Raw genomic sequence first — 23943 nt, forward strand, 5'->3', positions numbered from 1 at the left:
CAATGTGGAGCTGTAGCATATGAAATACGCGACTCATTTTTGATATAATGTTCCTTATTTCATTTTGCAAGTTCAGACGTAGCCTAACTATACAGATTTCCCTAAGGAGTAAGAAAGAGTCGCGCAGCAAGGACAGGCCCGGCCGCCTCTTGAACCCTGCTCTCCGGGTCCTAGTAAGCGGAAGGGCAGGACGCAGAGCTCTCCTCGTAGGTGGCCTGCTTACAAACACACCACTCACACACAGCAGGGGCCGCAGCGCAAAATAAAATGCAAAACTGCAAGCCTTTACTTTTCCAAACACACCGAGGCGAAAAGGTCAGGTTACGCCCCAGCAGTAACTTCACAGGAGAACCCAAAAGAGACTGGGTTACCATGACCACGTACGAAGCCTCTGGATAGTGCTCTTACAAGAGCGTAATCAGGCAAGCACCACCCACCCAGGCCCCCCTAGCTCGGCAATCTGCTCGCCACTCCTGATTGCGTTTGGCGCTCGCCACTTGGCCCTTGCGCCTGCGTACTAAGGCTCCTGCCCGTCGCTGCGGCCGGATCGGGAAGTGTCAAGCGGGAGTTGGGTTCCGCCGCCTTCGCTGCTACCACCGCTGACCCCGGACCCCCTAGCCAGGCCTGGGTCCAGGCGCCATGACGAACGGTGAGAGCCAGTGCCCAAAGCGGAGGATGGGAGTGAAGGACGAGGGGAAACGTGGCGGGCGGGGCTGGGACTGACGTGGCCGTTCTCCCCGCCCCCTCCCAGCCCAGCCCCCCTTGGCCCCTCGGTGCTCCTGACTCTTGTCCCCCACCCTCTCCCGGGTTCCCCCGTTCTGCGCCCATCTATAACCCCCACTGCCTCTCGTGCCTACACCCCGAGTTCTCGACCTCTACCCTGTGTTTTCCCTCTCCCCTTCCTGGAAGTTCGTTCTGGTTCTTAAAGGCCTCGAGGGGAGGCCGGACCGGGTTGAACTGTTGCTTTAGCACCAGGGAAGAGAGGATCCTCCTCCCAGCCCCCTACATTCTCATACTTTCGGACAGTAGGCTCATTGGGACGACCAAGAAATCACAGAGAATCTCAAGCCCCACACATTTTGAGGATGAATGTAGACCCTAAAAAGGTTCTTGTTTGAAAAAATGCTGGGAAGCTTTCTCTTGTTTGATTCTAAAGTCCTGCCTGGGTGATACCATCTGGAGACCCTGGCTAGTGTTGCAAGGATTGGCTTTAGACGCTGCCTCTTCTAAATGGTGTGGCAGCTGCCACCCTGTTTATCTGAGCTAATATTCCAGGACTCTTCAAACACTTTATAGACTTGATTTCTGTATTTCAGAGAAGGGCAGGAAGCAGGGCCTTCATGGTCTTAAGAGTCAGCCTTACAGGAATGAAGACGAGGCCGCTGAGGCAGTATGATTTGAGGGACACAGGAAAGCATTTCTTAAAAGTACCTTTTCCATAAGCCTGGCACTGAAGACTCAAATTTCACCTCCTCATGAGTTTTGGCATTGTCTGCAAAAACTTATGGGAGAAAAAGACTAGCACCTGAAGGTATCACTCTGTAAGAACTCAGTGTATGTATTAATTTGCTGGACCCTTTTTTATGTGACACCTGTGAGATAGTTTTATTGGAGGGAGAGAGGGAGATAAAGTGGTCCAGAACTGGCACATGCTAGTTATGTAAAATACCATTTTAGAGCTTCCTGGGTAGTCGGAGGTCTGAGATTACTACACATAGTAGGAGAAGGGACATCACCCAGAGGAAGAAATCGCCGGAACCAGGAAATGCAAGCAGTCTGACATAATTTCTGAATAAATTTTAGTCACCCTCACCCCCTTTGTGGTCCAATATCTTTTTTGCAGCTAGGTGATTCATTGCGCTTATATGTACACAAAATAGCTTGGTATATGTATATAAGAAATAGAATTAATTGTTCAAAGCTTTTTTCCCACAATTATTCTACTATGTTGAAGCCTTAGATATGTATATTTTTTACAAGAATCTCTTGTTATTCTGGCAGAAATTTGAGTTGTATCATGCATGAAGAGTAAGATTGTAGTCATATGGATTCGAACTCTTGCAATTTCCATTAAGCTTTATTTTTTGCCTTAACACATTCTTCACCAACAGATGCAGATCTGAGACTTGGCTAAATATCTAGCTCTCCTTTATCACATGAGTGGTTTATAATAAGAACATATTTAATTCTCTCAGCTCAGGCTCCAAGGAGTTCTTATGCTTCTCTCAACCTATTGCCAGCCCTGACATCTCTGGGAGGCTGCTTCCACATAAACTGATGTACTCTTCTCGGGATTTGTACTTCTTGAAAGGGGAAGGGAGTGGGCAGTGAAATTATTCTAACCGGGATGTCTGTAAGCAATTTGGGGGAACAGTAAGGTGGCCTTGTTTATCCCAAAACCTTGGTTCCCTCCTGTCAAGGATTGGCACTGCAGATGAGCTTATCATCTTGATGGTGTACCAGGCACACTCTGCTCTCCTGGGAGTTCTCAAGTGGGATCACCTGTCCCAAGCTAGATTCACACCAAAGTTTTCTTTTCTTTCTGTAACAGTGTACTCCTTGGACGGGATTCTGGTGTTTGGTTTGCTCTTTGTTTGCACCTGTGCCTACTTCAAGAAAGTCCCTCGTCTCAAAACCTGGCTGCTGTCAGAGAAGAAGGGAGTTTGGGGTGTGTTTTACAAAGGTAAGATCATATCTGGACAGGGCGAAGAGATTGCCATCTCTGGGCAGTGAGGTGCTACAAAGTGGGGGATGGGATAGGCTGGGCTTGTATTTGGTTCCACTTTTACATAATTGTTTATTTTAGCATCAAGGTAATTTTAGTGTTCTCCATGGAGTAAAAGTATATAAATTTAAACAGTTTTAGGCTGGACTGGAATTGTTCGGAGGAATATTTTCCCAATGGAAAGTTTTTCTGTTTCTTTTTTTTTTTTTTTTTTTTTTTTTGATGATTGGCACCTTAGGGGCCGGCTCCGTGGCTGAGTGGTTAAGTTCGCACCCTCCGCTGTGGCGGCCCAGGGTTCGGATCCTGGGTGCAGACATGACACCACTCGTGAGGCCACGTTGAGGTGGCGTCCCACATCCCACAACTAGAAGGACCTGCAACTAAGATATACAACTATGTACGGGGGGGTTTGGGGAGATAAAGCAGAAAAAAAAAAAAAGCTTGGCACCTGAGCTAACAACTGTTGCCAATCTTCTTTTTTTTCATTCTTTTCCCCAAAGCTGCCCCCCACCCCCACCCTGTATCCCCATACATAGTTGTATATTCTAGTTGTGAGTGTCTCTGGTGTACTATGTGGGACGCCACCTCAACATGGCCTGATGAGCGGTGCCATGACCACACCCAGGATCCAAACCAGTGAAACCCTGGGCTGCCGAAACGGAGCTTGTGAACTTAACCACTTGGCCACAGGGCCAGCCCCTGGAAAGTTTTTCTGAATTCCTGGAACTAATATATTGGAGTCTCTTTTAAGTTCTGATTTCATTAGCTCAGATTTTTTTTACTTTTTATTTTGGGCACCTTTGTCTGGAATCCTACCTACCTAAGTCTTTTCTCAAAATAGGGCAAAATACAAACAGTTTATTGACCTAGAACCTAGAGCTTAAGGGTAGTATTTAAATACATTCCTGGATGGGTTCTTGAGACCCTTGCTAGTTCTCTTCATCTGTGACTAGAGATTTCACAATATCACCTTGAAAGTGAGGACTTCCGTAAAGGGCAGCGTGTGATTTCTTTTCTCTTTTTACTTTTGTCTGCTAGCCGCTGTGATTGGAACCAGGCTGCATGCTGCTGTGGCAATCGCCTGCATTGTAATGGCCTTTTACGTCTTATTTATAAAATGAATTCCAAAGCATCCATCTCACCAACTGCCAACCAAGGGGACGAGGGTGAAGAACCTGTCGGGGCCTGGGCCCACCGTAGGAGAGTTCAGCTAAAATCATCCAAGTCCCCAGGATGACACCATAGCATCTGCCCCTGCCATATGTGGGGAAAACTCTTCATGGTTACAGACATTATTTATGCTTCAGGAGACTCCAGAAAGCCAACTTACTTTGATCTGTGTGTAAATCAGTCCTTGGCAGAGAGCATATAATGTCCAGATGAATTACATCCCTCGGTGATAAGATTACATAGCTCCTGCTTAAAAACCTGCCACCTATTTTGTTCTTTAGCTCCTCATCAGAGTCTTTTCAAACTGAGGCTCAGAAGGGAACGACATAGGCTGTGTTCACACCTCTTGGAAGGAGTGATAATCTTTAAGACTTGACTTTTTTTTCACTGTTTGATTTGGATTTGGCAAATTGGGAGAGGGACTGGGTGGGAAACAGGAGTTATACATGCCAAGAAATGTTTTGGCTTTGGAAATGTGTCTTTCATATACCCATCTGGGAACATAAGAGAGATGCATGGTCCTCATTGCAAAAAGAGAACAGATGAAATAGCTATGCTGTGGGCTGGTAACTCAAGAGTTTTGCCAAGAGAATCTGGGCATACATAAGATTTGGGAATTATCTGTCTGTGATGAGACCAGAAAGCAGTAACTTAGACAAGAAGAAATGTTCTATTCACCAGAATCCCCAAAAGGAGACTTCACCCCATCAAATGGTATATGGAAAATGAATGCATTGTTGCTATTTTCCTAAAGTCTTTTGTATTTTCTAAATTACTGAGTGCTATACACTGTTACTCAGTTTTAAATGCCACAACTAGAGGAAAGAGAAACTATTGAAGAAATAGCTGTTTAATATATTTGCAGTTAGAGTAGAAGAGATAAATAAATCTAGTATATTCATATACTAGTAAAGTCATCCAGTGTAAGAATTTGTTGTGATGTTAGATGGAAGTTTTGTCCTGTTATCCAATATACAAACTTATTCTTTGTTTAAATCTGGGTTTTTATGGCAATTTTTGGTTGATTACTTGTTTGTCTTGGCCAACTCTTAATTTTCTTCCTATTGCGGTACTCTTTAGCTGTCTCTTGGAAAGTCTGTGTATTATAAGAACATGAGAAATTTGAGTAAGTGAGAGAAGTTGCTGAGATTCTTAGGCATGTTTGGACAGTTTATAGAATCCATGAATAAAATGAGGGTGTTTTCTAAAGTAAAGGAAAGCAGAGGTTTGCAGTTGAGACTGATGGGCTTTTCCATGGAGTACGATAGCCCCTGAGCAAATCATTTTAGATGACTCAACGTTTGAAGGGAAGAGTTCTCCATTCCCTCCTCATATATGCAAAAGGATCAACTGTTGCATTTATGAAGCCTAGAACTCCTCTATTTTTTTTAAAAAGGAGTTGGTCTGAAATTAAGTTGTTGTAAAATGCAAGCATAGGTATAAGTCTACCAGTTGAATTGTCCATTAAAGTGAAACTTGACTGTGGACAAGGTAGCTGTGGTTGACCCCTGTGTGGCAATAAATTGTCTTTTGTCTTACTCCAAAAGGACAAAAGCTGCTAGGAAGTTTAGGTTCTGAATTATGCAGTATAGTGCTTTGAGGGTTTTTAGAAGTATAGAAGGTCATCAAGTAAACACTACATGTCTGATCATCTCAGAGTCATGGCTATCTCTTCAGGAATTGGTCCACAGGGTAAATTTCAATGATTCATATGGTTTCCATTGTCATTTCTGAGGCTCTTTCACATGAGAGAAAGGAAATCTAGTGGAACAGGAAAGAAGAGTTACACCTGTGGGTGTCAGTTTGGATCTGTTGGCCAACAAGAATGTCACTCCCTGGAAATACAGGTTCAGCACGTTTTGCACTTGTTATTTTGTAGCTTTAATGACTTTTGTTTTCTAATAGGGCTAACGTCTCTAAGCTTGGTGCTTAGAGCTGCTTCATGTTTTACACTAGTTCTATTTCACAGTTCTAATTCTTCAAACCAATTTTTACAGCCTGTTGTGTGGGTCATCTTAACCTAAACTCTTGAATTGTTATATTTTGAGATATTTTCATACCAGAATGTACCCCAAAAGTGTACAGAGTGAAGGTAATTTACAGCAAGAAATACACAGCTTATTTCATTTCTTGACTTTATGTAAGCAGATGAGCAGAAACCTGTTTAACTCATTACTTTGGTTGATGTGTCATATATTTTTGACTGAAAATTGCAGGAAATTGTTCCTCAAAGGGAGTCTTTTTAGGGGTGGAAGAGTGAGGATAGCAATATTGCCTCTGATTCAGACTGGCATCACCATAAACCCTATATGCCAGGGTGGAATGAAGTCAGCTTTTTATAGTTGAAACACAATTTTTTTATTCACCATTGTCTGCACAAATCCTTGAAAATAAAATTTCTTTCCCTACCATTTTTTTCCATTTTATTTGTCACATGCTGAATTTGTTGAACTTTATTCAGTACTCCCCTGGAGTCTGCCCATAGTGTGTATACCTTTTTAGTTTATATTAGTGAGTAGCATCATTCCTGTTAACCCATTGTGATGGTCACTGAATGTATGAATCTGTGAGGGTATAGCTTTCTCTTTTGGGGGAGCTGATATATGTATCAGCATATATACATGAGTAAATTTTTGTGTGTATTAAATAAGGTAGATAAAACTCCCCAATACATTTTACTACCACTGCTGTTAAAATACAGTTATCATCTGCCATTATCAGCCATAAACTTCTTCATTCAAATGAGGTTATCAGGTTAACCAGAATATCCTTGAGCCAAGGGGATTTTGGCATATGCAATGAATCCTTTTCTGGCATATGCAATGAATACTTTCCCCCCATGTGTTTATTCCAAATGCACGGTGGGACTAGCACAAGTTATAAATTCACAAATGGTTTTCTACTAATCTCCAAAGTTCTTCTGAATTATCTTCTCCCTACGCATACCTATTTCATTGAAAAAGGAGAAAGAAGCAACTGAGACATTAAAATGGTGCTCTCTGTTGTGAAAGGAACTAATTCTACTTATATAATCACTACTTTTTTTCAGTCTACTCGTTCTGGAGTTTGAAAGTCAGATATGTTTCTTATTCTTCTCCCCAAAGCCCTCCTGTACATAGTTGTATACTCTAGTTGTAGGTTCTTCTAGTTCTGCTGTATGGGATGCTGCCTCAGTATGGCCTGATGAGCAGTGCAATGTCCGCGCCCAGGATCCAAACTGGCGAAACCCTGGGCTGCCGAAGCCGACCACGTGAACTTAACCACTCAGCCCTGGGGCTGGCTCCTCAGATATGTTTTAAAAGATATCAGGGTAAATGAAGGTTCAGCAATATGACTGCCATACCATCAAGTTCTGGGTAGCAAGGGGGCTCTCTGTGAGGACAGGGATATGCCTTCCTACCTTTACTCATATTACAAATATTCTGACTACCTAGTCTTTGGATTTAAATGATGTCTTCTCACCTTTCCCTTTGGTAAAATAATGTTTGCCTTCTCCCTTGGAGGAAGGAGCTCCTGGGCAAGCTGCTGTTGGTAATGACCAGGATTCACCTCAATGGGAAAAGAGTCATTCACCCATAAATTTCCTGAGATTGAATCATCTTGTTTCCAGAACTTGGATCAAAGACTTGGATCAAAGATTAAAGAAAAATTATAGGTCTGGATATAAATTTGTAGCTGCACAAAGATCAAAAGACAACCATGATTCAGTATTGTAGGAATTTGTCCCGTCCCTCCTTGGGACCTGGGTTCCCCTCCGAGCCACGAGAGGGCAGCAGAGCGATCGCTCGACGGGGCCCTGCGCTCGGCGTTTCCTCCCAGAATCCTCCGAGGCGGGGGAGGGGCAGAGAGCTTTAAAGGAGGGTGCGGACTTCCGCTGCTTTACGGAGGGAAAGCGGCCTGGGGTCGGGGAGTGTGTGTTGTGCTGTGGTGGTGTGTGGAAGGCGCGTGCTGGCCGAGCGTGTGAGTGGACGGGCGCATGTGTGAGTGCGAGCGTGGGGCGTGCAAGGCGAGTGCGCGTGCCCGCCCCTGCGCCCTTCCCCCCGCCTACACCTTGATCTTATTTGATCGGGTTGTGACCCCAGCCCCGCCGGGCCGACCCGAAATGAGAAGCTCCCCTCCTGCGAAGCCCACTCCTCGGGGCGCTGTGCAGCGAGGCCCCCTAGGCGGCGGCATCGCCGCGGCCCTGAAGGTCCCGGAGCCGGTCCTACGGGGCCCGGCGCTCAGAAGTGATGAATTGATCAGATAGACGAGGCCGGGCTTGTCCCAGGCCGCTGATTATCGAGGCGATTCTGATCTGAGCCCGACTCCGGGGGCTCGGCCGCCGGTGGCGCTGGGGCTAATGCGTTAACGGTCGGCGGGGACCCGCCCCCCCCCCCCCCCCCCCCCCCGCCGCGGCAGCGGGAGCTGCACCGGGACGGAGGCCTTGTTTCTGCTGCAGCTTTTCTTCCTTGCTTCCTCCCTTGTTTTCTTTAGGCCTGCCTTGTCATGATGACTGTATGGTGCCAACACTGGTGCCCTCTGGTGTAAAGGCACTATACAGCGTCTGCCGCTAAGGGATATAGGTATATATGCGTGTCTGTATACGTGTATGTATCCGTAAGAGAACTTGGAAAGCTTACAAGAATTCAGATTCCAGGGACCCGCCCCAGATTTACTGAATTAGAATTATCAGGGAGGTCTGGGAATCTATATTTTTAAAAGCCTCGATGCATGATGGATCACGGTAATTTTTTGATGTTCAGTATCAAATAACCTGCATGAGGTGACTATTCAGAGTCACCTCTCTGCCACTTTCAGCCATTCTAAGTAATGAGAACTGAAACTTCATGGTGCCGTTTGGCAGCAGATAGCATCTGAATAGATTGGAGTGTCTGTGGAAGAGGGTTGAGATGGTTTGATGGTATTTAAGGACTGCGCCTGAGTACCAGGAAGAAGCCTTTTCAGATCTGAATTAACAACGCAGATGCTATCCAAACTTAGAAATGGGAATTTGCCCTAAAATATTCTAAAAGGTCTGCCCATATCATGCCCAGTCCAACAGTAGGTTCTTGTGAGTGGCTTGTAATATTAGAAACCACATTAATGCATCAGTTTTTGGGTTTCAAACCCAAGCACCAGATTGTTGAACCACGTTTATAAGAATTGGGGGTTATATATCACAGCACAAATTGACACAGAAAAGGGAAGACTTCCAGGCAAGGAGACACTAGCAGAGTGAGAGAATGAGCAAAGGCAAGGAGCCAGGACCAGGGAGATGGGGCCCTCATGGAAAAGTAGAGCCAGCAGATGACAGCTCAGGAGGTCTGAAATCTGTTAAGTGTGACCCCAGCATAAATATTAATGCTACATAGAGCTACTAAAATTACAGTGTTGGTAAGCTCATTAAGAGCATGGGCTGTGTCCATTCTTGTTTCCCCAACGCTTAGCTGAGTGCCTGACATAAAGGTTTGTGAGAAATGTTGAATGGATGTATCTTATGGTTGGAATGACTCCAGTTTACAAAATATGAATACCTGTCTCCTGCCGTAAACAGCGCTGTTGTGTCCTAAATCGTTTACAGCAAGATGACTTTCCAGGTTGCAAATATGCGCAGCAGGACTAGTTTCTAGAAGTTAGGAAACTTCCCTGCCATATTTTAAGAGTAGTCATGTGGCAACTCATAGTCCATGGGTAACAGACACTTCAGGCTTCATCTTGCACAAATCTATTTAATGGAGGATGTTCTACTATGACTGATTAATCCAGGGGCTTGTCAGCACTAGGTGGAGAAGAAGCCACCATCGGTCTTTCGGGAGTAGCCTCCATTGGTGGCCGCAGTGTGAGGGGAAACTGGAGAAAAGAGAGAGTGCGCTGTGAATTTCAGATCCTTTACCTTGTCTGGGAACCTGTAATCACCCATACATTTATAGGTACTCTGGAGAAGGTTCTTGTAACAGCTCGGGAAACTGGCATATAGAGGACTGATGAGAGGGGGCTATAGGTCTTCCACTCGCAGGTTTCTGCCTCTTGCTGGAAATTTAGTCCCCTAGACCTAAGGCTGAGTTAGAGGCTCTGAAAATGGAATTCATTTGCTAGCTGTATAGTCAGCATGTCCCTGGTATTAGTCTGAGATGTGCCAACTTAATCACTGCTCTTCCAAGACTCTCAGTTATCCCTGAAGGTCCCTAATAGCCAGTTACCTCAACTCCTTGAATCTTGGGTCCATTTAGAAAAACTCTTGCCCCAACTATCTGCCCACACAGTCTTTTAACCCTTACCTATGGATCCCTGGATGCTGTGGATAGACTCCTTCTTAGGGTTGATCCAGTGTCTGATGTTAGCTCGGGAAGTGATGGGGGGTAGCGAGGGAGGGGGTAAACATTCTCCAGGGAATTGGATCTTGCTGCGTCTAGAAGATGGTGTGGGGAAGAACAGGGGAGAGTGAAATCAATCAGGAGGAGAAAAGTGAGGAGGGAAAGATAGTTGCATGTAACCTCAAAAATCAGCCAAAGGCCCTTTTTACTCTCTGTGGAATTAGCCGAAGATTTTGTTTATACAGATGAGCACAATCTTGGAGGATCTCTGTTCATTTTAGATAATAAAAATAGTGAAATTGCATTACAGATACAGATGTAAGAAAACAGGGAAATCTGTGTACAAATGAGTACCCATTGATTGTTATTTCCCATGTGACACTTTACCTTACATGATTGGATGGCATTGCCCTTAGGGTGGAGGGGCTCCGCCTCCACCACTTACCCACGGGTATCCTGGGTGGTCTCCTGCTGTAACAGTATCTCACTTTTGTTCTTGAACATCCCCATGTGGTGATCGTACAAGGCTGCTAAGCGGAAATCCAGGTCATCCTTTGGTATCTACAGGGAAAGTCAGCCACCCCCAGGGTTAACTTGCCACCTCTGACCCCTCTCTGGTCAGGTTCTGTTGGGCTCTACTCTTCCCCAAAAGCAGAGCAAACCCCTTTTGGGCCTGAAGATCTACCAGCTCCATACACACCAAATTGTTGTACGTGATGACTTCTTAACTCTTGTCAATATAGAATTGTCTCTTATGGTTAGGTCCAAGGAGTGGTGAGCTCTCCCTGGAGACATGGGAATCACTATACTGTCCTTGACTTTGGCTTAATGGGTGTTACCTCATTCATGGTTGTAATCAGAAAAGTGGGAAGTCTGATGAGAAAATGATTTGCACCAGATAATCAACTGGAGCAAAACCCAAGCCTTCTGATTCCCCAGAGGCCAGATAAATTGGTATTTGGTTTCGGATTTGGTAGAATCTTGGACTGGGGACAAAATAAAGGTGCTGAAGCAGTCAGGGACAGGCTGCCTTTTAAAAAGGATATTAATGAGTCCTAAGTGGATGTAAAGAGAAATAGCATTTCAATGCTTGGTACCTCAGGATCAAAAAAATAAGCATCTCGCCTCATGGAGTTGATTGTGGGAGTTGAGTTGAGCCGATTCCAGGGTTCCTGTTGCTGAGCAAGGTGAGTTGGGTTCTTATATGGCAGTTTCTGCAAAAGAAAAACGACACCCAGGGCCTGGTTATAGGAGGCCTTGCTGATGTGGTAGCTTCAGTGACATCCATCCCCTTATGCCATCCTATTTTAATTGAATCTCAGAGGGACATCTGCCAAGAGAAGAACGAAATGGGGCAAGACTCTCAGGCTTCTGATCCTCCTAAGTTTTCAATCTCAGAACTGGCAGAAATGGGCCAGGAATAGAGGGAACAGGGTGGAGTGGGACAGGGGGTGAAGGGTGGGGAGCAGATAGGAAAGATGATGAGCTCAGGTTAAGATGTCCTATGTTTCAAGGAAAGGTAAGACATCCTAATGCAATTAACAGGTAGAAAATTGGAAGTCTGCAGTTGTTGGAGGAGAGCTAAGGACAAGTAATAGAGATCTGAGGGTCCACATGAGGTGGTGATTGAAGCCTGCAAAAAGGAGTCTGGCCAAAAGGAAAGGGTGGTTCATGAGAACTGCACACTATTCTAACTGGGGCGAGGGAAGGGACACTAAGGCAATCAGAGACAGGAGAATCAGGAGGATGCAGTGTCTGAGCAGGAGAGAAAAAGATTTCAGTAAGCAGGAAAGGGTCATCGTGACTGCAGGAATGTCAAAGAAAAGATCCATTGGGCATTGAATCCCCTAAATAAAACCCCACAAGCATGAATGTGAAAAATACATAACTGATTTCTTCATCACATGTAAAATGCCATACTGTCTGCCACTGTATCCCAGTGCCTAGCACAGCGGCCTAACCCGTGGTACACACGGTGTTTAAAAATTAAATATTGGGGCTGGCCTGCTGGTGTAGCAGTTAAGTTCATGCACTCTGCTTTGATGGCCTGGGGTTTGTGGCTTCGGATCTCAGATGTGGACCTACACACCACTCATTAAGCCATGCTGTGGCGGCGTCCCACATACAAAATGGAGAAAGATTGGTACATCTCTCCTCAAGCAAAAAGAGGAAGATTGGCAACAGATGTTAGCTCAGGGCCAATCTTCCTCACCAAAAAAAAGAAAAAAAAGGAAAAAGAAAAAAAATATTGGCTGAATCAGTGACTGAATTCCAGTGAGTACAACTACAGCCTAGTAGAAATCTCATTCGACCTATCTGATGTTGGAAACCCCCCCCATCCCATATATGGCAAAGTGCTGTGTGACTCAGCTCAATTAGATATTAAATGAACAGTATGTACCAGGTACTGTGCTATCACCAAGAAAGACAAAAATGAAACAAAACTACAAATATATATGATGCAAGCATAGGCAGCTCTCCTCCCATTCCTTGAAGGCTACATACATCTCTATCAGCAGAAAGATGAGATTGTTACACTGAAAAAGTTGACTGTTAAGCATGAATGCCATCTTCACATCCACTTTCCTTCCATCTCAAAGAAAGGGAAGTCCCTTTTACTCAAGAATAACTCTTCTTCCCTAAACCCAGGCCTTCGTTGCACCATCCTGGCATCCCCTGGACCCAGCTTCTCTCCCATTCCTTTATCACTGTCTAGCTGCCACTCTATCACCTTCCCTACAGAGCTAGGCTTCTTTAAGAGTCAACATTTGGGCCAGCGCGGTGGTGCAGCGGTTGAGTTCACACGTTCCACTTCAGCGGCCTGGGGTTCACTGGTTTGGATCCCAGGTGCGGACATAGGCACCACTTATCAAGCCATGCTGTGGCACGCATCCCACACATAAAATAGAGGAAGATGGGCACGGATGTGAGCTCAGGGCCAATCTTCCTCAGCAAAAAGAGGAGGATTGGCAGTAGATGTTAGCTCAGGGCTAATCTTCCTAAAAAAAAAAAAAAAAAGAGTCAACATTTACTATCTCCACTTCTTCCCCATTCCCAACCCCTCTTCAGCCCACTGCAATCTGGCCTCTGCCTCAAGCACCCACTGAAACTGCTCTTGCTGGTGACCAATGATCTTTGTGGCTACATCAGGTGGATCCTTTCCAGACCTAATCTTATTTGACATCTGCTGTGTCTGGCACCACAATTCTGATTCCGGGAAATCATCTCTCCTCCTATGTGGGTTCAGCTCCTCTCGGTTTTCCTCCTGTTTCTAAGCTGTTACTTCTCAGCTTCCTTCTCAGCTCTGCTTTTTCTCTCTGCCCCTTAGAGGTATTCTCCAGGGGGTTAGTTTCTGCCTTTCTCACTCTCACATTCACTAGAGGAGCTGATTCCCTCCTATGGCTTCAACCACCACGTGAATACTGTGCTTCCAGATGTACATCTCCAACCCACAACTCTCAACCATGTTGCCTACTATTCACCTTCACTTAGATGTCCCACAGGCACCACAAAAGCAACATCTACATAATTGATCTCAACATCTTTCGCCCTGAACCTCCTTTCCCTGGACTCCTCATTTAGTAAATAGTATCAATTAAGCCCTCAGAAACCTAGGAGTTATCCTAGATGGTCCGCTCACTTGGGGCCATATTCAGTGGGCCACAAGGTCCCATCAGTCCTGCCCATTGCATCTTATCGCCATCCCCTGCATCACTGCTTTAGATCATTACTCTTCCTCCTGGAGATTGCTGCACCTGCCTCCAGCTGATCCCTCTTGTCCCACTCCCATCTTATCCAATCCACTGCCACTTGTGTTTTCTAAAACACCCATGTAGTATGTCACTCCAGTGCTTAAAGTCCCAAGATGATTCCCCAGCACTTCCAGGGTGAAATCCTAGCTCACTAGCATGGTTACACAGCACACCCAGCCCAATAGGATCACTTCTCCAGCTCCTGCTCTCTTCACTCCTCCATCTCACACCAATGCTCCAGCCATTGCCGAGTCTTTGGCCCCAAATAGGCCACCCTCATTCTCCTTTCCATGTACGTGTACCTGCTGCTTCCTTTGCCTGAAATATCTGGTTCCTGTTTCTTTCTTCCTAACTCACATTCCACCTCCTCCCTCACCTGGCCCAGCTAACTCATATTTGGATATCAAAATTCACCTGCTCTGGGAAGCTTTCCTTTAAGCTCCCAGTTCTCATGACACACTGCGTATAAATCCCTCACAATACATGTGCTATTGTGCAGGCACTTTTGCTGTTGCTTTGTCAGTCTGGCTTTTCTTCTAGAGTTCCTTGAGAGCGGGAGCTGTGTCTAATTTATCTATATATCCTCAGTGTTTAGCAGAGTGCCTGGCATATAGTAAATAATAAATGTTGAATAAACAAAAGGAAACTTTTTGATTTTATTAAGCCACAGTTGCCATTTAATCCACCTTATTTTGCACCACTTCAAACATCTTAAATGCTTCTACCAGAAAAAAGATCATCTAAATTCTCAAATCACTGACACACATACAGAAACACATTCCAGCTTGACAAGAAGACAGAGATGGTGTGAAGACAGATGTATAAAGCATGGCCTGGTGGCTTTCAGAGGATTCTCTCCCATTCCATATCTCATATCTCTTCAGAGAACAGCTTTCCAAACAGGCCAAAGGGTGGCTTGGTGGAACCTGGGCCTGTTGAAGCTCCATTATACCAATCACTCTGCTTTGGGCGGAGAGCCCCTTGCTCCTCTGGACCAGAGCTCTACTTCCCTGTGCTCAAAAGCATGTCTGAAACGTTAGCAGACCCGAATATGGGGACATGGAGGCAGGCAGAAATAAGACTTCTCCGTTATCTGACTCAATGTCCTCACGAGAGTCCTTTAAGTTACTACTTCTGCTTGTGCCGACAGAAAGAAGAATGCCCTCGACCCTGCTGAGAATCTATGCCAGATACCACAGTACCTTGGAAGCCCGCATTTTTCCCAAGTAGGAATCATCGTTATCCAACGTAGGCTGCTGGAAAGGGTTTCGGGTGGGAGGCATGGTAAAATGCAGGGAGAGACGCTCTTATGAGGGATGGGAGGCCTGCGCAGCCGCACAAAACCTGGCACGTGGAGGATCCCGGGTCCCAACTGTTTGGAACGCCCAGTTTCTGTTGCCAGGTAACTGCCCTGCCATCTATGACTGAGGTGAATTCCCTTCGAGAAGGGCGCCACCTGGCGGTCCAACCAGAGAGGCCCCTCGGGAGGAAGCGGCTGGGAATACAGAGGGAAAGCGCTGCTGAGCGTACTGAGGAGCCCTGGATTTGCACTCCTGAGCCTCAGTTGAAAAACGCCGGCCTCCCGGAGTGTAGGACTTCTGCAAAAGACTTCGGTTGAGGAAAGAAGTCCTAAAAGATAACCCAGAAATTTCCTTCTGCCTCACATCTAAGAAAAGGATTTTTCAAAGCAATGAGAGAATGGGATGTCAAGAGAGGGAAGAGCCCACGTGTCGTGCTTGGAAGGTTGTCAGCTAAGGCAAAGGCTCCTTGCTTAAACTCGATTTAACTATACGAGTCTCCAGGCTTCGCATAGAGCCGGTTGTAAAGGCACGGATGTATTTGGCGGGATGGAAGTAAGATCTCTAGAGGCGGCTGTTGCAATAACGCCTACGGGGCCGCTCTTCTAGGCTATAACTTCTAGAGGAGAGACAGACCGCCTCTCAATCTTATTTCTATCGCTTCACACACAGGAGGTGCTTAATAAGTATTTGTCGGACGCCATGTCTGCACAATTAGAGATGCTCATAAATAGCCTGGGGCCCGAAAGGGTAGTGGAAAACATGAATTTGACGGCGATGGCTTGGAGGATGTTTCCACCGCGTTCTTTACACGTGTCCTATGGTCGCCTGTTGGGCCGGTTGCAGACCCCAGGCGCGTGCACTCCCACGCGGCGCGCGCCAGAGGCAGCAGCTGCCATGGCGACCAGCAGGTGAGCGGCAGAGAAGCGCGTGGTCCCTGCCCCACCCGCGCGGAGGGAAAGAGGAGGCGGTTGCCAAGGCGACGTGGGTAGGAGGAGAAGAGGAAGGAGGGAGAAGGAAGGATGGGCGGCCTTGGCGTAGCCGCAGGGAGGTGACTGAAGCGAGTCCAGCCCCTTGCATCCTCCCCCTGAGAACCTCCCTCCCCCTTTTTCCGCCTTCTGCCAGCAGTAGCAGCAGCCGCAGCACCTGAGCCGCTGCTGCCGCTTGCTCAGGACAACGCTATGGCTGAGCCTGGGCGCAGCCTCCATCCCTCTGCCAGAGGCAGGGGAAGAACTGAGCGGCGCACACTCCGGCTTCTGTGGCTGCTGCTCTGGGTTGGGACCGCCTTCCAGGTGACCCAGGGAGCGGGACCGGAGCTTCACGCCTGCAAAGAGGTACTGTCCTCCCCGACCCTACCCGACTTTGGTCAGAAAAATCTTGGATCCCGGCGAAGACCTTGGGGACCTAGGCACAGACAGTTTCAGAGGCCTCGGAGTTTAGATTTCTTGGGGTATGAGGCATGGGGGGAGGGAAGAGGAGCAGATTGGCGTCGTGGAGAGCAGCCCACTGGAGGACTCACGAAATTGATCATCCTCACAGCTTGGGCTGCTGAGCTCAGGGGGAGAGGTCCCAGCTCCAAGGAGCCCAGGAGGAAACTGGGTCGCTGGACTCGGGAATGAGGGAAGAAGAAGACATGAGTTGTTTTCCAGCTGGGATGAAATTACCTTAAAAGTGGTTGAAAACAAAGATTATGTACAGAAGGACAAAATAGAGAGTGTGAAAGGGGAGAAGTGGGGAAAGAAAAGAGTTAGGAAGGCCAGAGGAAAGTAGTGGAGTGAAGTGGGAATCTTTGTAGTTTTCTCATGGCTTCAAGAAGGAGTGTGAAGGTGGGAGATGTGTGAGAAGGACTGAAGGAGCCCATCATGTCTCTTTCTCCCCTCGACATTAAACATCCAGTTACCTTGCCCGGCTGCTAATGGATCCTCTTTATAGCTTTGCCTCCCCCAGTGCGCTTTGCTTAGTACCTGACAGCACACGACCCACCTTTGACCAGACTTTGAGTTCTGTAATATCTCATTTTCCACCAATCTCTACTTTCCTTCTCCGGACTTCTGCTGACATATGTCATCAGTCTTTTTCAAGGTGTTTCTAAAATGTTGCCAACATAATTCAGACAATAGGTAGTGAATGTCTTCCAACCAAAATGCCTTTTGAACATTCTTTTTGGAGGGATACAAAAAGGTATTAAGGAGTCACAAAACTTAGTTTCCATAGTATTGAAAAAACGATATTCGGTTGTGCTCCGAGTAAATTTTTTTAACCATATGGCAGAGGCGGTAACGAAATATTTACAACAACTGCATTGGGAAGGCAAAATAAAAGTTGTTCTGTTATCTCTGGGAAATGTGAAAGACTTCATAATAAATCAAGAGTCTAGCCTTATAAAAGTAATCCCAAATGCCATACTTGACTAAGGTTTTGAGAGGTTGAAATATCTTTTATAAGTTGTCAGTGTTAACTGATTAGCAACAACAGCCCCACCCCATATGGAAATATATTATTATGAAGATGTTCTAACCACCAGACTATCTACAGCATAACAGATCGTGAAGAAGTAAGTGAGGGAGAGAAAGTTTTGTGTAAATAAAGATATGTGACTTCTTTTGTGAATATGGCACACGTGAGCCCAGTCAGTGGGACTTTTGGTAACTTTTGTCAGTCCCGATGATGACCTGCCCTGGGCCGTCTATGTTTTCACCCAGCCGCTTTATGATTTGTTTTAAAGATGGCTAGGAACAGGATAATTTTGTCAGTGGCCGTGGCTTACTGGCCTTGGTGGCCTGTGGTCTGCCCAACCGAGGTAACCAGTTCAAGCAAGCCCACTTGCCCAAGAATTCAACATGGGAGTTTCCTGGTGGAAGGTAAGACTCTTACAGTCAACTACCACTTCTTGTTGAGATCTTTGTCAATTATGGGAAATGCGAGACATTTAAGAAATGAAACACTTCGTATCATCTTGGTTTGGAGAGAGGGAAGAATATTGATACTTGAGAACTCTAACTTGTATGTAAATTTTGCCTTTAGTCCTTTTAAATGACTGACATTCGCCTAAGCAAAAGGTGTTGCCACAGAGCATGAGCTGAGGGCAGTGGAAAGCAGTGGAATTCCACATGCCGGGGTTCCAGTCCCTGCCTGTTACTTACCACCAGTTTTTGGATTGGTAGAATGGGTATTTCAATAACACTTATCTCAAAGAAGATTGCTTTGAGGGTTGAAAGAGTAAATACAAACAAAACACAATTAAAGTTACCTAACCCCCTTTCCCGTTCTGCTTCTTTACCATTAGATCCATACCCCACGCTAGAGTGAAAGTGGCCTAGGAGTCATGCTCATTGGCCTCAGGCGTCAGCAAGTCCTGTTTACACTCTCCTTGAGCAAACAGTAGCTGCTGAACACTCTCAACTCAAAAACAATAAGGAAGAGAATAAACCCATTATTATAATATTCTTCATTTGGCAATATGAACTGACCCAACAAGTTTGGGGGCTTCCAACCCTAAATGGTGAAAAAACCAATATAGGGTAGACTAGCCTTTCTCCCTTCTTAATCTTCATATGAGTTTCTTGTGAGTCTATGTTGCGCATTAATGGCCAACGCTGCCCCTGATGATAACAAGGCTTTTCTAACCTTGTTTCTGAAATTTGAGGCAGCCCCCTGGCTCTAATCAGGGGAAACAGAGAGATTTAGCAGAAGACCTACACCGAGGTGGCAGGGAACGGGGGGTTCTATATTGCTAAACTTGTGCTGGGGCTGGGGGTTTCTTTCACAGTTTTACAATAACCAGGGTCACCAGTGGAACTATACATCCTGTATGGTGTTTGTCTTCATGAATCATTTCTTTAATCCTGTGCTAGCCCAGGCTAAGTGCTAACTGAGAGCCAAAGGAGCATTTCCTATAGCATAATGAATCTAAATCAAATGAGAGAGTGGCAGAAAATGCCTTTAACAGATCTGCCTTGTCCTGATGCTCCAGTGCTAATTGCCCCCAAAGGGACCTCCCAATCTATATTGAAAAGCCTGTAAGGCTTAGGAATCTGGCAGGCATGGATTGGAATAAAATTTTTTGAATGAGTGATGACTCTGCCACTTAGTAAGGATGCTACTTTGAGCAAGTTAATTAACTTCTGACGGCCTCAGATTCCTGATGTATAAAATGTGGATGGTAGTACCTATCTAATGAGGCTCTGTGAGGATTAAACTAAGTTAGATAACATGTATAAAGTGCCTAATACATCCCCTTGACATGTCATAGGTTCTTAAGAAATATTGGTAGGCAGAAAAGGTAAGTACATGGATAATGATGTATAGATGATGACATAAAGTTAACGTGTGGTAAACAATGCAGGAGTGGCAATATAGAGATGGAAAGGAAAACAAGAAAACTTATTGGAACAGCTGGCACTTGACCTGCTTCTGGAATAATCATTTCAGTGGGCAGAGATGGAGGAAGGGCACTTTCTAGCTAGAGGGAGGAGCCTAGGGAAGGTCCTCAGGTGAAAAATGCAAAGGAGCCTGAGAATTGCAAGTAGAGCACGTGGCTGAAAGGTGCAGTAGGTGTGGGGTATAATAGAAATCAAGACTGGAAAGTTAGAAACTAAGTGGAGACTCCCTGAAGGATTTCTGGCAGAGATAGCAGCCTGCTCAGAGTGGATTTGCACAGATATATAATAAACATGGTTGAAGTAGGCCAAAAGATGAGCGCAGAGAGATGGGGGCAAGGAGGCCAGTTGAGAAGATTTTGCTGAGGTCAAGGAGGAGGTTAACGAAGGGACTGCACTGGGATAGTGGCAGTGGGATCAATGGAAAGGCATAGCTATGACAAATATGCGGAAGGTAATGGTTACAAGTTTTGGCAACTGATTGAAAGTGTAGGATGATGGAGAGGGGCAAGCCAAGGATTCTCGTCTGGGTTTTGGAAAGGGAAAATGGTGGGAGCGACTAGCCAAAACGCAGAAAGAACAGCTGCACGGAGCAGAGTGGTCTCTTTTCATAGCTCTGACTTCCCTGGGATCAGCCCCTGTGCTGGGTGGGAGAAAGTCCTGAGACTCTGGCATGCTACTTCACTGTATGGCCATAGATTCCAGGCTTCCGTAGTTCCTCCTGTATTTGGTTCTAACACATTATTCAACGCTGGGACTCCACAGGGAAATGGGTAAAACTAGAAAATATTCAGGACCCCTGAGCTTTTGGGAAATATGTCACCAAAAGTATAAGAGATAAAATGACTATACTTGGAACAGACATTTCTCCAAAGAAGATATATGGATGGCCAAAAGGCACATGAAAAGATGTTCATCATCGCTGATCATCAGGGAAATGCAAATCAAAACTACGCTAAGATGTCACTTACACCCATTAGAATGACAAAAATAACCAAAACAAATAGTAACAAATGTTGGAGAGGTTGTGGAGAAAAAGGAACCCTCATACACTATTGGTGGGAATGCAAACTGGTGCAGCCACTATGGAAAACAGTATGGAGATTCCTCAAAAAATTAAAAATAGAACTACCATACGATCCAGCTATCCCACTATTGGGTATTTATCCAAAGAGCTTGAAATCAGCAATTCCAAAAGTCCCATGCACCCCAATGTTCATTGCAGCATTATTTACAATAGCCAAGATGTGGAAGCAACCTAAGTGCCCATCAACAGATGATTGGATGAAGAAGATGTGGTATATATAAATACACAATGGAATACTACTCAGCCATAAAAAAGAACAAAACCATCCCATTTGCAACAACATGGATGGACCTTGAGGCAATTATGTTAAGTGAAATAAGCCAGATAGAGAAGGACAATCTCTGTATGACTCCACTCATAGGAGGAATTTAAAAATGCAGACAAAGAGAACAGATTAGTGGCTACCAGGGGAAAGGTGGGGTGGGGGGGCACAAAGGGCAAGGGGGTGCACCTACAACACAACTGACAAACAATAATGTACAACTGAAATTTCACAAGATTGTAACCTATCATTAACTCAATAAATTTTTTTTAAAAAAATGACTATGCTTGGGAACCATCAAGATTGGATTTTTAAACATCCTGCCATATTTGGTAAAGAGAGAAGATTAAGAATCTCCATTTACCATGAAGTACTTATGGGGTAGCCAGATGCACGGCTTTTGTTTGATATCAGAGGGGCCTAACAAATAATGGATTCTCGAGATGTGAAGACAGTTAAGAAGTCACTTTGTCTATTCTCCTGTCTCAAGGTGAGAGGTATACTAAAACTGAATCAGACTGATAGTTATTTGACTTACTTAAAAAAACTTTGAAAATTACAAAAGTCATACATTTCATTTGTAGAAAAATTGGAAAATAGTAAATAAAAAGAAGATAGTAAAAATCACCTATGATCTTATCACTGAAACTATCGTTTCTATGTACACATTTGTGAGACAGGCAGAAAAGAGGTACAGGGTGTGGAGTCTGCGGAAAACGGGGCAGGCTGGGTTCCATTTCCAGCTCCTCCACTCAGTAACTGTATGACCACGGGGAAGTTATTTAATCTCCTCGTGCCTCAATGTCTTCATCATCAAGATGGGAATATTAACAGAGTCCACTTAATTATTACAATATGACAGTTAAGCGAGTTAATACACGTGAATTGCTTAGAACAGCTCCTGGTGCATAGTAAGTACTCAATAAATGTGAGCTGTTATAATTAGATTTTTAGTGAAAGTATAATTAACATGGTCTTATAGTAGTAAAACATTAATAAGAATTTAATGGTGGTAAAGGTGGGTTTAATTGAAAAGGGAAAAAGAGTAGATGTGAAAGATATTCTGAGGAAAAAGTTGACAGAACTGGGCAAAGAGAGGCAGGAGAGCATAGTGCCTAAGTCTGGAGTTGTGCTGTCTGCAGTAGTAGCCTCCAGCTGCATGTGGCTGTTGAGCACTTGAAATGTGGCTAGTGCAGCTGAGGAAACGGATTTTTAATTTTATTTCATTTTAATTAATTTAAAATGTATTAATAGAGTTAAAACATATTCAACCCAATTATTGAAAAACCGTTTACTGTGTTTGTAACAACTAGAGTATGTGAATCTACTTTCTTAACTGTCAATTTTATGAAATCTAAATAGAGGTCGAATATATTTTTCTTTTTTTTTGAGGAAGATTGGCTCTGAGCTAACATTTGTTGCCAATCTTCCTTGTTTTGTTTTTCTCCCCAAAGCCCAAGTACATAATTGTATATCTTAGTTTTAAGTCATTCTAGTTGTGCTATGTGGGATGCCGCCACATCAGGCCTTGATGAGCGGTGTGTATGTCCACGCCTAGGATTCGACCCAGAGAACCCTGGGCTGCCAAAGCGGAGCACCAGAACTTAACCACTTGGCCATGGGACTGGCCCCTGAGATCAAATATTTCTGATGAAAATTTAGCAACTGAATTGAGATTTGCTGTAAAATGTAAAAATCATGCCAGATTTGGAAGACGTAGTTCAGAGAAAAAGAATGTAAAATATCTCAATAATATTTTATACTGATTACATGTTGAAATGATAATGTTTTAGGTATTGTCTAAATAAAATGTATTATTAAAATTAATTTCACCTCTGTCTTTTTACTCTTTCAAATGTGCCCACTGGAAAACTTAAAATCTTGTGTGTGGCTCACATATGTTTCTATGGGACAGTGCTTGTCTGGAGGTAATGGCTGTGCATGTCTGGGGTCTGCAGTTGAATCCTAGTTACCATTTCAGCTAGATCATCTGGGACAAGATTCTCACCACTCTTTGCCTCCATTTTTTTGCATGTGAAAAATGGGGATAATTTAGTTCTTTTCTTTTATGGGTTGGTGGGAAGATTAAGTACGGTAATGCTTAAAGTGCTTTGCAAAATCCATAGCATATAGTTAAGAGCTCAATAAATGTTGTGCTTGTTACTCTTTTATGATCTGCTTTTAAAAAACTTAACAGGAACATCAATCCAAGTCATTAAATGGTCTTGCATGATATCATTTTAATGAGGAGCTGGATGAACTACCCTAGCTAATCTCTAATGCCACCCTTCCTCTTTGACCATCTGCATTAGACCCATCTCTTCTCACCTCCCTAATGTAGGTCAGCAAGTCTTCCCTCTCTTGGGAATTACCCATTTTTCCCCTCTACTGAATCATTCCTACCAATCTTCAGACGTTCTATTATTTCTCCTATCTTAAAAAATAGAAAAAAACAGCCCGACAACTTCTCTTGAGTTCCGCTTCCCCCTCCAGCTGCCACCCCATTTTACGGCTCCCCTTTATAGCAAAAGCTCTTAAATTCTATAATGTCTATAGCCACTGTCCTAAATCCACTCTTTGCCTTCTCTCTTGAAGTCACTCCAAGCCAACTTTCATCCCCACAACTCTACCAAAACTGCTATTGCTCAACCCAATGGAAATTGCTCAGTTTCAGTGATACTTCATCTACCCTCATTTGGTAAAGCTATGATCACCCTCACCAAGTAGGAGCACTTCTGCTCTTGACTTCCAGGACACCAACTCTTCTGGGTGGTTGATTTTTCTACCCCCTCCCCGCCGGTGGCTCCTTCTCTGTTTCCTTGATTAATTGTAAATTAATTGTAAATCTGTCAGTTTCCCAGGACTCAGTCATTGAACATTGTATCTATTGATCGATCAATCAATCGACTTATCTCTGTTTCTATCCAGTATCTATCTATCTATCTATCTATCTATCTATCTATCTATCTATCTATCT

At 44.6% G+C, this 23943-nt stretch overlaps 3 protein-coding genes and 1 non-coding gene across 6 annotated transcripts in view; 3 read left to right on the plus strand and 1 right to left on the minus strand.

The window, feature by feature from the left end:
* The first annotated feature begins 510 nt into the window (after positions 1-510).
* On the plus strand, positions 511-6304 carry TMEM167B (transmembrane protein 167B). Its single transcript, XM_046645789.1, has 3 exons — positions 511-649; positions 2552-2683; positions 3764-6304. The coding sequence occupies exons 1-3, from the start codon at positions 640-642 to the stop codon at positions 3844-3846; spliced, it is 225 nt and encodes a 74-aa protein (XP_046501745.1). The 5' UTR covers positions 511-639; the 3' UTR covers positions 3847-6304.
* Positions 6305-7771: 1467 nt separating this feature from the next.
* LOC124230143 (small Cajal body-specific RNA 2) lies at positions 7772-8193 on the plus strand. Its single transcript, XR_006886083.1, has one exon. It is a non-coding gene; the product is annotated as a small Cajal body-specific RNA 2 (non-coding RNA).
* A 1396-nt stretch (positions 8194-9589) lies between these two features.
* Positions 9590-16032, minus strand: CFAP276 (cilia and flagella associated protein 276). Its single transcript, XM_046645150.1, has 5 exons — positions 15143-16032; positions 11286-11402; positions 10634-10749; positions 10153-10283; positions 9590-9724 (listed from the first exon to the last, which is right to left on the minus strand). Exons 1-5 carry the CDS (start codon positions 15221-15223, stop codon positions 9654-9656), a joined length of 516 nt encoding a protein of 171 aa, XP_046501106.1. The 5' UTR covers positions 15224-16032; the 3' UTR covers positions 9590-9653.
* A 309-nt stretch (positions 16033-16341) lies between these two features.
* The window catches only part of ELAPOR1 (endosome-lysosome associated apoptosis and autophagy regulator 1), a 70272-nt gene continuing 62670 nt past the window's right edge, over positions 16342-23943 (plus strand). The window contains exon 1 of one of the 3 annotated variants that reach the window (XM_046645888.1): positions 16342-16572. In XM_046645888.1, the coding sequence (XP_046501844.1) occupies positions 16420-16572 (153 nt within the window). In that variant the 5' untranslated portion in view covers positions 16342-16419. The remainder of the gene's footprint in view (positions 16573-23943) is intronic. The other 2 variants (XM_046645890.1, XM_046645889.1) reach the window with 2 other exon arrangements.

Source organism: Equus quagga, chromosome 18 (genome assembly GCF_021613505.1).
Source record: "Equus quagga isolate Etosha38 chromosome 18, UCLA_HA_Equagga_1.0, whole genome shotgun sequence".
NCBI classification, from domain to species: Eukaryota; Metazoa; Chordata; class Mammalia; order Perissodactyla; family Equidae; genus Equus; species Equus quagga.

What these genes read in the sequence shown, in the direction of transcription:
- CFAP276 (XM_046645150.1), bottom strand. Translation starts at nt 15,223, where the DNA reads ATGCCTCCCACCCGAAACCCTTTCCAGCAGCCTACGTTGGATAACGAT. An exon ending in CTTATTTTTTTGATCCTGAG is followed by an intron (nt 10,750 to 11,285) that starts GTACCAAGCATT and finishes CTTTCCCTGTAG; the next exon opens with ATACCAAAGGATGACCTGGA. An exon ending in CAGCATCCAGGGATCCATAG is followed by an intron (nt 9,725 to 10,152) that starts GTAAGGGTTAAA and finishes TCTTTTCTCCAG; the next exon opens with TTTCCCCTCACACTGCGGCC.
- TMEM167B (XM_046645789.1), top strand. An exon ending in TTGGGGTGTGTTTTACAAAG is followed by an intron (nt 2,684 to 3,763) that starts GTAAGATCATAT and finishes TTTGTCTGCTAG; the next exon opens with CCGCTGTGATTGGAACCAGG.